Source organism: Dama dama, chromosome 33, assembly GCF_033118175.1.
Source record: "Dama dama isolate Ldn47 chromosome 33, ASM3311817v1, whole genome shotgun sequence".
Lineage (NCBI taxonomy): Eukaryota > Metazoa > Chordata > Mammalia > Artiodactyla > Cervidae > Dama > Dama dama.
This window is the reverse complement of record NC_083713.1, coordinates 27,143,401-27,155,718: the sequence shown is the minus strand read 5'-3', so window position 1 is coordinate 27,155,718 and position 12,318 is coordinate 27,143,401. Positions and strand designations below refer to the sequence as shown.

At 40.9% G+C, this 12,318-nt stretch overlaps 1 protein-coding gene across 2 annotated transcripts in view; it reads left to right on the top strand.

The window, feature by feature from the left end:
- Nucleotides 1–12,318, top strand: part of ITGA6 (integrin subunit alpha 6) — a 91,522-nt gene that overhangs the window by 75,937 nt on the left and 3,267 nt on the right. The window contains exons 22-25 of one of the 2 annotated variants that reach the window (XM_061135642.1): nt 24–134; nt 231–329; nt 8,568–8,693; nt 11,099–11,228. In XM_061135642.1, coding sequence (XP_060991625.1) covers nt 24–134; nt 231–329; nt 8,568–8,693; nt 11,099–11,206 — 444 coding nt within the window. In that variant the 3' untranslated portion in view covers nt 11,207–11,228. The remainder of the gene's footprint in view (nt 1–23; nt 135–230; nt 330–8,567; nt 8,694–11,098; nt 11,229–12,318) is intronic. The other variant, XM_061135641.1, reaches the window with a different exon arrangement.

The following is a 12,318-nucleotide window of genomic DNA, read 5'->3' as shown; positions in this document are numbered from 1 at the left end:
CCTGTTCTTCTTTTTCACCCCAGAACTGCAGTGTGAATGTGAACTGTGTGAATATCAAGTGCCCGCTGCGAGGGCTGGACAGCAAGGCCTCCCTGGTTCTGCGCTCGAGGTTGTGGAACAGCACGTTTCTAGAGGTGTGACCCCACCGCAGGCTGTGTCCGAAGCCGTCTGTCACCTCCTAGAACATTTCTCTTTTCACTCACGCTTTCACTCACTTTGTCTCCAAACAGGAATACTCCAAGATGAACTACTTGGACATTCTCGTGCGGGCTTCCATTGATGTCATTGCCGCCACCGAGAATATCAAGCTGCCCAACGCAGGCACTCAGGTTAGGATTCCATGGGCTTCACTTAGTTGATCTCTCTCCTCCACCCCATGCCCATGGCCTGAGGACATGCTGTTCTGGACTTATGTCTCTCAAGGCACTGATACTCCCTTTAAAGAGAAAGCAAATCATGTCTTAAGGTGGTACCCACCCCAAGTTGTATTTCAGTAGAATCATGGAAGAAAGAAGTGACTCGGGTCATCTCGTTCTGCTGTGGATGGGACAGATTTGAGAGCTGTTGGCTCAAGGAGAGGAGGGGTGCACCTCCTTAGTTTAAAGATCCCACATCTCGTACCGCCCCTCATGCCAATGGCAATGCCAATGTTGGTGTACTCCCACTGATGGTATCCTCACTGCGCTAGCGGGGAGCTCGTGGGGGGAGTGTATGGCCAGTGGCGGTTATTAGAAACCATCTCTTATTATAGGGATTGAGACTTAAATCTTCTAAAATCAGTTCCTGATTATGCCCCCTGGAACAAGTCCCAACATAAGTCCTCCTTCTCGGCCATGTAGCAGCCTTTGAAATAATTGAAGGAAACTGTCATACTTTCTTGGACGTATCTCTCTTACTCTCTTCAAAGCTGACCACCCAGCTCTTCAATTATCTGTCCTGCCTGATGCAGCTGAGCAGGTTCCAGATCTCGTCTCTTCTTGGGCCAGCTCCAGGAAGGAGAGCTGACGTGTGGTCTGCCCAGTTCACCTTAAGTTTCCCTTTAACAGCCTCCCAGCTTCTGTTAGTTCAGCCTAAAATATGGCCTTTAAATGGTTGCTGAAGATGGTTTGCTTTTCTGGCAGCTACTATTTTTCTGTTTGTGTTCTGCTGAAACTTCCAGGTATTTTCATCTGAATGTGCTGTCAAACTATATTTCCCACATCGCACCCTTGAGCAGTTTTTGCACACCTTTGAGTTCATCCTCACATCTTGTGTGGCTTACTTTTGGTCTGTTGTTTGGGCCTAGAACGTAATTTTGAATCTTGATCATTTGCTCTCTGATAACTTTCTTTCCTTGCAAGCTTTATCTTTTTTAAAACCAAGAAGCATGTCTTGGGTGTTCTCATCCAGGTAATTAAGAAAACTGTTGACCAGGACTAGCAGCAGAAGCTTGTGTATAGTAAGGGGTTCCTAGTTGGGGGTGGGGAGTCTGGCCCCACAGGGACTTGTATTGGGCTCTCAAAGTAAATGACTGCAGGTCACAGGGGGGAGTGTTTTGCAAGAGAGTGAATGGAGAAGAATTTCTGTTGTAAAGCTGATCTACTGATGTACTTAAGGCAAATGTCTAGGCTTCCATCCTTTGACCAGCTGAAATCCAGTGTGTCTCCCTGATGACCTTGGTTTCTTGAATATAGCAACCCTTAATTAAAATTTATCATCTCAACTAGAATACAAACGTTTGTCTGGGCAAGTGCTAAACTGGGCAGGATGCTGGGGCATGTGGTGTAAACCAGGACTGTCCCAGGATGTACCCTCATCTTGACCTAATGTTGTCTTTACAGGTTACTCCTACCTTTCTACATCTGTAAAAATTTTTTAAATTAAATTTAGTTTTTTGGCTGCACTGAGTCTTCCCTGTGTGCAGGCTTGTTGTGGCATGCGGGCTCAGTTGCCCCTTGGCATGTGGGATCTTAGTTCCCCAATCAGGGATTGAACCCACATCCTATGCGTTGGAAAGCAAATTCTTAACTACTGGACCACCAGGGAATTTCCTCTACCTTTACTAATAAGGCATCATAAAGACCGTCAAATCACACCCTTCCTGAGAATCCTTTCTCTCCCTCTCTGACTAAAGGCAGTTGCTACAACTTTCTATAGCTGTTAATCAGCAATCCTGAGAATCACTGAGCTTCAAAGAGAAGAAAACTTTAGAGGGAAGAAACCAATATTAATAAAGCATTAATTAAATGTCTGCCATCTACTAGATGCTTTACCCATATACTATCATTTAAACTGCAGGAGAATGCCAAGGTAGACATTGTACCCACTTTACAAAAAAGGAAGCAGGCATAGACAGGGGATGTCATTTGGGGTCCTGGATTGAAATCTATACCATTCTGGCTTCTGGGCCCCTATTCTTTGACTCTATAATATTTGCTCCCCATGAAGTCCCCAAATCTCAAGTTCAAATGAGAAAACTTGAGTCCAAGGAAGGTTGTCTGTCCCTCAGGGTCACAGGACCAGCATGTGGGGTGGAGGTAAGACCAGACCCTGGGCTCGTGACTTCTCATCAAGTGCTCTTGTTTTCTTGAGGATGATGGAACTGAAGGCCATGGTGTCTGGACTAGTGGCTGGGTCACAAATGCAAACGAGGTTCTCTTGGGCATTTCATGTTCTCAGGGCTTTGAGAGCCCATGGCTACTAATGGGAATTGGAATCTTTGCTATAATACTACTTGATTATTTAATAATTGGTAGATTTGAAAATGGATTAGTCTCATATCTAGAACCCATTTCTTTTGAAAACAGAGACTTCTTAATCTCTATAGTCTTCTGTTACCTTTTCTATTAACTGATTTCTGAGATACAATAGCTCAGCTGTCATGTCTACATGTTTCTCTAGTATTTTAAAGTGTAGTTTTGGGGGTTTCTAAAGATTCAAGTTTAATTCAAGTGTCAATATGCCCTCATTTTTTATTCCCTCACTTGCTGAGGGTTTTAATTTCACTTTTATCTTGATTCTGTGTCTTTTCCAGTGTCTAGATTATTTTTCTTTGGACATGAAGCAAAGGAGGTTGAATAATTCAGCCTTGTCCTTTGGTGTTAATGTTGATATGTTTTCCCATTGCTTTTACTCTAATCCTGGCTTTAAAAAGATAAAAAAATCTTTGTTTCCTTATAACCCAAACAGTCTTTTAAGAGTTTTGTGTCAATTCTTTTTTAAAATATTTATTTTTTTATATGAAGGATAATTGCTTTATGGAATTGTGTTGGTTTCTGCCAAACATTAATATGAATCAGTCATAGGTATACGTATGTTCTGTCCCTCTTGAACCTCCTTCCCACCTGTGTTCATTTCTTAATAAAACACATTTAAGATATTGTTATAACAAAAGTCAGGGAGAGCTGGTCACCTAACTGAACCAGATAAGATGGTTACTAAAATTCTAGCATCAATTAAATTGATCCAGTTAACAAGCCAATTAGCCACGGACGCACTGCAGAAATGCCAGAGAAGCCTTCCCCACAAATGTGCTAGAGAAGCAAAATTGAATAAGATAGTGTCAATTGTTAAGAATTTCATGGTCTAGGAGACAGTGAGTGGAGCTTGCCACATGGTGCAGTGGTAAAGAATCCACCTGCCAATGTAGGAGACACAAAAGATTTCAGGTTCAACTCCTGGGTCAGGAAGATCCCCTGGAGTCAGAAACAGCAACCCACTCCAGTATTCTTGCCTGGAAAATTCCATGGACAGAGGAGCCTGTGGGCTATAGTGCATGGGGTCCCAAAGAGTCAAACCCGACTGAATGAACACAGGAGAGAGTGAACCAGGAGAGATTTGTTGAATTCAGCCAAGGAAGGAGGAAGTTTCTTATTGGTTGTACTTACATATCCCTACTTCATTCCTTCCCAAAGAAAGGCAGTGCCGAAGAATGCTCAAGCTACTGCACAATTGCACTCATCTCACACACTAGTAAAGTAATGCTCAAAATTCTCCAAGCCGGGCTTCAGGAATATATGAACCGTGAACTTCTAGATGTTCAAGCTGGTTTTAGAAAAGGCAGAGGAACCAGAGATCAAATTGCCAACATCTGCTGGATCATCGAAAAAGCAAGAGTTCCAGAAAAAGATTTATTTCTGCTTTATTGACTATGCCAAAGCCTTCGACTGTGTGGGTCACAGTAAACTGTGGAAAATTCTGAAAGAGATGGGAATACCAGACCACCTGACCTGCCTCTTGAGAAACCTGTATGCAGGTCAGGAAGCAGCAGTTAGAACTGGACATGGAACAACAGACTGGTTCCAAATAGGAAAAGGAGTATGTCAAGGCTGTCTATTGTCACCCTGCTTAGTTAACTTATATGCAGAGTACATCATGAGAAACACTGGGCTGGAGGAAGCACAAGCTGGAATCAAGAATGCCGGGAGAAATATCAATAACCTCAGATGACACCACCCTTATGGCAGAAAGTGAATAACTAAAGAGCCTCTTGATGAAAGTGAAAGAGGAGAGTGAAAAAGTTGGCTTAAAGCTCAGCATTCAGAAAACTTAAGATATGGCATCTGGTCCCATCACTTCATGGCAAGTAGATGGGGAAACAGTGGGAACAGTGGCTGACTTTATTTTTTTGGGCTCCAAAATCACTGCAGTTGGTGACTGCAGCCATGAAATTAAAAGACCCTTACTCCTTGGAAGGAAAGTTATGACCAACCTAGAGAGCATATTAAAAAGCAGAGACATTACTTTGTCAGCAAAGGTCCGTCTAGTCAAGGCTATGGTTTTTCCAGTAGTCATGTATGGATGTGAGCGTTGGACTAGAAAGAAACCTGAGTGTCGAAGAATTGATGCTTTTGAACTGTGGTGTTGGAAAAGACTCTTGGACTGCAAGGAGATCAACCAGTCCATCCTAAAGGAGATCAGTCCTGGGTGTTCATTGGAAGGACTGATGTTGAAGCTGCAACTCCAATACTTTGGCCACCTGATGCAAAGAGCTGACTCATTTGAAAAGACCCTGATGCTAGGAAAGATTGAGGGCAGGAGGAGAAGGGGATGACAGAGGATGAGATGGTTGGGTGGCATCACTGACTCAATGGACATGGGTTTGGGTAGACTCTGGGAGTTGGTGATGGACAGGGAGGCCTGGCGTACTGTGGTTCATGGGGTTGTAAAGAGTTGAACACGACTGAATGAACTGAACTGAACTTCATTCCTAAGGAATAGGAAGAGAGTGGGTAAACTTCCTGCCTGCCAAAGATGAGAAAGAGTGTGATAAGTGGAAGTAGGCATGTTATTCTTCAGGGTGGAGGAGATTTTCATTTTTTGGTTCTAAATTCAGAGAAGAACTTGAGATGTGGATTCTTCTATAAGATGAATTTCTAATATGAAGAACACTCATTAAGGGGATGGTTTCCTTAATAGTTTCATAAAAGATATGAAAATCCCTTCATTGAGTGAATATCTTATACTAAAGTTCAATGAGAGTGGAGGATATTACATTAAAGAGTGATTTAGGGAAACAGTTTTGGCTGGGGGCAAGCTCATGTGGTCTCAGCACTGCTCACTGGTGATGGAATTTAATGCATCAGCAGAATTAAACCCTTTTCCTCTTATGGACACATGATGGATGAGGTTCACATGCACAGGTCATCCCTGTGGAAATGCCTAGATTTTAATGCAACCAAAACAATTTTTTTGTTTGTTTTTGAAGTTGGAGTAGTTTCTACTCGCCTGAACCTGTCATTGTTTGTCAGTAACAGTTGCTGTGACGAGATGAGACAAGGTGTCCAGAGCTCTGGGAATCTCAGCTCATAGTTGGCCTGCCCCCACCTGATTCTAAGGCCAGCTCCACTCCCCTCCCCCATTCTCAGCCCCAGCTGGAGAATGACTATCATACGTGCACACACACACACCACACAGAGTTGACAGTTCAAGGAAACAAACAATAAAATCTTGCTGACCGGCCTCTCTTGCCTTCCTGTGGCGTGGCCTTGCACACACACTGGATTTGCAGAGCACATCTGACCCTTAAAAGTGTGGCCCAGAGCCTAGCATTAGCCCTCAGTCTGAGGCACAGTGACTTGTTTTAGTTTCTAAAAAGCTCCAAGATCTGATTTGAATGGTAGCCAGACCCGGGGCTTAGAGCTCTCAGCTGAGTTCCTGCCTACACTGCACCCGACCCCCAACCCCACAAAATAAAAAACTACCTTGTTGAGCCCTTGTGGCTGTCAGATTGCAGCCATTTGGGGGTGTGGTTTCCCTCTAGGATCATCCATTTGAAAGACTGGTATGGCGGTGATAGGGCTGATTCCTCTGTCTATGGACCAGTGTGCGCTGTCCACTTCAAAAGGCTTCATCAGAGCTTATTGTTAAAAATGAGCATGGCCCTTCCAAGTCATCACCTTGCCCCAGGGATACTGTGTGGCTTGCCTATGCTACATACTAGGGAAGCAAAGTTAAATGAGATAAAGCATATGTGTGTGCATGCTGCCAAGTCATGCCCAACTTTATGCGACCCCATGGACTGTAGCCCGCCAGGCTCCTCTGTCCATGGAATTCTCCAGGCAAGAATACCGGAGTGGGTAGCTGTTCCCTTCACCAGGGGATCTTCCGGACCCAAGGACTGAACCCGCATCTCTTGTGTTTCCTGCACTGGCAGGCGGATTCTTTACCACTGTGCTCCTGGGAAGCCAAGATAAAGCATAGGCTAATTGAAGTAATCTTTTTAGTTTAGGATTGTCTGACTTAGCACGCACATCAACTGTATTATTTCCTTACTGGTCTCTCACCATTCTCTCTTCCCTACTTCATGGGTACCTCTCTGCTTCAACCAGTAATCTCAAGAAAGAGTTGTTTCAGCTTAAAGCTAGGACACCTGTTGGGGAAAGGGAGGCAAGAGGAAGTGAGTCAGGAGGCTCTCCCCTGGGCTGAGAGCTTGAGTGAAACTTCATTGAGACCATAACAGGAAACATAGTAGCTGATAAAGGTGTTTATGTGGTTAGAGCTTAGAAAACTCTTAATGTGAATTCTGTTCCTATTAAAGATCTTTAAAGAAAAGCAGTTCTTGCTTTTAAGTATCTTCTGTAAGAGTTTGAAAACTTGTTTTCTAGTTTAGATAGAAATACTTTAAGAGGTTTTTTTTTTTTCCCCCAAGTGTTCTAGGATAGTAGTACTGAATCACAGTGTAGACATGGAAGCATTTTAGGCAGCATCCAGAATTCAATACTAATGTAGAATACTTAACTAGAAACACTTCTTAGGAGTTAAATTGTTCCCTCTTAAGTTTTCTTTACCCTTCACTTTATAGTCTTTAAATTCTAAAATTGCAGAAACTTCAAACTGATAGATGACTAATCAGTATAGTTTACAAAATCATATCTGTAGCTTTCACCAGGTCTTTTATAAGCTTTGAAGATTAGTTTCCTGAGAAAAAACTTTCTGGCATCACAGAAATCCACTTGAATTCTAAGCTCACATAACCAAGTTGTTGCAAATTACCATAAGCAACTTTTTAGATTTCTGAATAAACACTTCTATTCAATTGATATTTGCCATCTATCAAGTGTTTATAGCTTAAACTTTTCATCAGCTGGTGCTTAAAGCTGTAAGCTGCCTCTGAATGAATCCAGAGTCTCGTTTGTCTGTACACATTGTCATAGTAAATGACACCGAGTCATTTCAGGAAATTTTATTCTTTACGAGGGTCTTTAGTTTGCAATCCTGTTGCTGAACTCAGGTTTGGCTTCTCGTAACCCAAGAATCCAATACTGAGAGACAAGTGTTAGGTAAAAGAAAAGAGAGCTTTATTGAGGAAGCTAGCAATCCTGGGGAGAAGGTGAACTCATGTCCCCAAGAACTAACTCCTCAGGTTTTGTTCCGAGATTACTTAGGGAAGAGAGGAAGGGGCTATGTGCTGGGGAAGAGGTAATCTTCTGTTTTCAAAGATGACCATCGCAATCCTGTGGTTCCAAGTAACTCTCAGGTTTGAACCATAAAGCTTTGGTCTGCTGAGAGGGCCCCACTGGGTCCTGCTTGGTTTCAACCTTAAGGGAAAATTAGAATGGTATCAGTAATGGAGCTCTGTCCCTCTTTTATATTTCATAACATCTTTAAAATATGAGTCAGGAATGTAGGCTAATTGTGCATAAATGGACCCTTTTGTTGGCATTGTTGAATGCTTAATTAAGAGAGGGTGATTGTTCTCACAAAGATACCAGGTTATATTAATGTAGGTATAACAAGATTGGTTGTGTCCCTCTGGGTAATTGTTGAAACTTGGTGAATAAATGATGGTTCATTATACAATTTTCTCTACTTTTGTTGATTATAAAAATTTATAAAAGATAGCACAGAAGCAGTTATTTCATCAAAACATAATCCAGCATTTTCCAGATTCTGGGAAAAGAGCTCCAAGAAATGCCTCTTGAAGCAATATTCCATTACTAAAGGAAAGGAACTCACACCCGAAGACATGTCATCTATCTGTAGGCTACATTGACCAAGTATATCTGGAAGCAGAATTAGTGATACAAACTCAGGGTTTAATTCTCACCCAAGTTTGTAATGGTATTGCTTTCCTTTACGCCCCATAGGTTCGTGTGACTGTGTTTCCCTCAAAGACTGTAGCTCAGCATTCAGGAGTACCTTGGTGGATCATCCTAGTGGCCATTCTTGCTGGGATTTTGATGCTTGGTCTATTAGTATTTTTACTGTGGAAGGTAAGTCATATCTGGCACTTGAGTTTTGTGATATAAACTTTATTTCAGGTTTTTTTTTTTAAGTAAATTAACACTGATAGTACATTTTGCATTGTTTCTTTTTCCCAACATTTTTTCTATGAAATTTTTCCAAAAATACAGCAAACTCGAGAATTATATAATGAATATCTGAATACCTATCTAATATTTTATATTTAAAGGAATAGTATTTACATATTATAAGGAGTTTCTTTAGTGTGTAAATTTCAGTGCTTTCACATATAATATAGCATGTTTGGCAGATAATAATTTTTAAAATTTTGCCACTATGACTGTTTCTTTATTAAAGATCAAATTCTGAATCTAAGCCAAATTGGTTATCATGCTAATCAGAATCTGTATCCCTATTAATTTCAACTTTTGAAAAGAAATGTTCATGGCAGCCATGGGGGCTAATTACAATTGCAGCTAGATTAGGAAATAGGAAAGCATGAAATTAATGAATCTCAAAATGGTCACCATAGCCTATATCAAGCATAAGGAAGATTTGTGTTTAATGATGTACTTCATTAGAGTCTGGTGCTTTAAATATAATGTAGTATCTTCCCTCTGCTTTCCACCAGTAAATAGTCGACATTACAGAAAATGTATGAGATGTCACATACTTTTCTTGGCAAAAATTATCACCTATAGATTTTGGGTTATTCTCAGTTAGTAATGGAGATTCACAGATTTTGGTCAACAATCCCAAAAAACTCAAAACAAAGTTTGTAATGACTTATTTGGCAACTCAACTTGACATGATGTGAAGAGAGGATATTTATAGTCTCTATCCTTTACTCAATTCTAAAACATTAGGAATACTAATGTTTTAATTACTGTGACATTATATATGCAGTGTATTACTTTTCTAAAAGGCCAGAAATTTGGGGTTTCCAAACATGTCTGGTCTAGAGGCAAAGGATGATGAAACTCAAGTACTAGTCTCTAGGATTAAACTATCCTTCTTTTCTTTGGACCCAAGTATAATGCACAAGGACTCAAGATATTCTCACCTTCAAATATTGGGCATCTCTTTTTGCTTTATTTTTCCAAGTAACTTCCTTTTGCCAAGATAATTTTGAGGTAGTTTTTGGGCGTCCTCCAATTGTGTGATTGAAGTTTGGTATCTGATTATGCCAAGCCCCATCCTCCCATGGGAAGTTAGCCAGCTCTACCTGATGTTTACTTCAGATAGTAGGTTTGTCTGAGCACAGCCAGCCAATATAGGAGATGCTCTGGAAATTATTTTGATATCAAAAGCTGAATGTGAAGTTCTGTTGCTCTCCAGAAGAGGTCCTACAAGGACAGTCTTTTCCTATACCTCTATACTCATTTAGAGTGACCTAATCTGAGGAGCACAGAGTACTACCACGTAAATGTTACATTGTGGCTCAGAATTTGGGAAAGTGACAGCAATCGTTATTTCATGATGGTATGTTCAAATTTATATTGTGATTTACCCCACAAAGGCCTCAAGTAGATGGTACTTATCCCATCAAATTCACTGAAAAGGACAGAAAAATATTCAGTGTCTCTTTTATTTGGATTTGTGCGAAGTCTTAGAGAATTTATTCTTTACACTTTGAATTAGTAAACTGCAGATGTCAATCTTTTGCATATTTTTAGACTCCACATCCCCTGCAAGAAGAAACTGTGTGCTCAGTTGTGTCCAACTTTTTGCAACCCCATGGACTATAGCCCATCAGGCTCCTCTGTCTGTGAGATTTCCCAGGCAAGAATGCTAGAGTGGATTACCATTTTTTTTTTTTTTCTCCTCCAGGGGATCTTCTGACCCAGTAATCGAACCCGTGTCTCCTGCATTGGCAGGCAGATTCTTTACCACTGAGCTACCTGGGAAGCCCTGTAAGAAGAAACTACCCAAAACTATGATCAGATATGTAAATATTTTCCCTTTTAGAATGATTTTGGCCCTTAGGATTTGTTACAAATAGAAAAATCAATTTGCTAGTGTCATCCGTATAAATATTTGACCAGAGACCTATGGTAATAGAGTTGGCTTCCCAGGTGGCACCATGGTAAAGAATCTGCCTGCCAAGCAGATCCCTGGGTCAGGAAGAGTCCCTGGAGAAGGAAATGGCAATCCAGTCCAATGTTCTCGCCTGGAAAATTCCATGGACTGAGGAACCTGGTGGGCTATAGTCCATGCAGTCTTTATAGTCATCCAGGACTTAACAACTGAGTATACAGCACACTTGATGTCACTGTGTCATACGGTATGGGGTCTGTTCCCTTTTGGTTGATCCATAGTGGTCTCTTTGTAAGCAAGCTGTAAATAGGAAACAGGTTAAACTCTGAGATTTTTCTTTTGTTTAGCTTTTATACACAGCACTGTAACACTGACTAAATACCTTGCTTCCTTGTAGTGTGGTTTCTTCAAGAGAAATAAGAAAGATCACTATGATGCCACATATCACAAGGCTGAGATCCATGCTCAGCCATCTGATAAAGAGAGGCTTACTTCTGATGCGTAGTATTGATCTACTTCTGTAATTGGTAATTGATCAATGTTTTTTAATTGCTAGCTATGGAACCTGCTATGGTTGTGGTGGCTAACTTTAAAAGCAACAGCTTGCTGTGTGTGTCCCATTAACAGACGTTTTCCAAATGTCCACACTGGCTTACCTTGCTTGAATTTATTTTATTTCATTTATTTCACTTGAAAGCTTAGTTTTTTTTTTAAAAAGTGCACAAAGAATCTTTCGTTGCAGGTGAGTCACTTTGTGTTGTTGTTAATAGACATCACCCACAGCAATGAAGAAAACTGCAATCTACGTACACATATGAGGTGTTAGACCTCGACTGTAGACCAGTTTGCCACGTGTTGTTAATCTAGTATGTAGCATACCACTTGGAATTTCAAAGATGCATAAGAAATCATCCCAGATTTCTTGTCCATTTTGGAATTTCCCACAGATAGAAGCTTGTGTTGACTGCCTAATTAACCTGTTGCATGTTGAAAACATGTGTTTCTCTTGAAGAGAAGGCTTTCTCACTGTCATCTTTTTGATTTTCGTGCTATAAAATGATGGGGCAAGGCTTGGAATGCTTTTATTGTTGCTCAGAAATTGTTTTATGCTGGCTAAGCATGCAACTTCCTTTCCCTGCATATCTACTACAAGTCAAAGACCATTACAACAAACTCTTCACTACTGGCATGATAGACATTGTGGTCAACTTCAGAAGATGATTCTTTGCCAACATGGCCTTCAGTTTACAAAAGTTTAATATAAAAATGCTGTGGACAGTTTATTCAAAACGTTGTAATGGAGTTTGATTTTGTTCCATGTTCCTAGAAATTTTTTTTAGCCCTGGGTCTCAGCTGACTTTAAGTTCATGTTTGGCTTCTCTTATTTGTAACTCCATGGAAACAGGAATTGGCAGCAATTCCTTTTTCCATTTCTCTGGGCACCAGAGGGTAGAATTACCCCTGTAATCCCTTTCCATGGCCCTGTCATGATGAATCCCAGCATTTCCATTGCAGTTTATGTATCACCCCAATTTCTTCTTTGTTTAAATGGGGCAATAGTCACACTGTGTGACAGATAGGTGTTTTGGCTTTTTTGCAGAAAATAGAAAAGGCCTT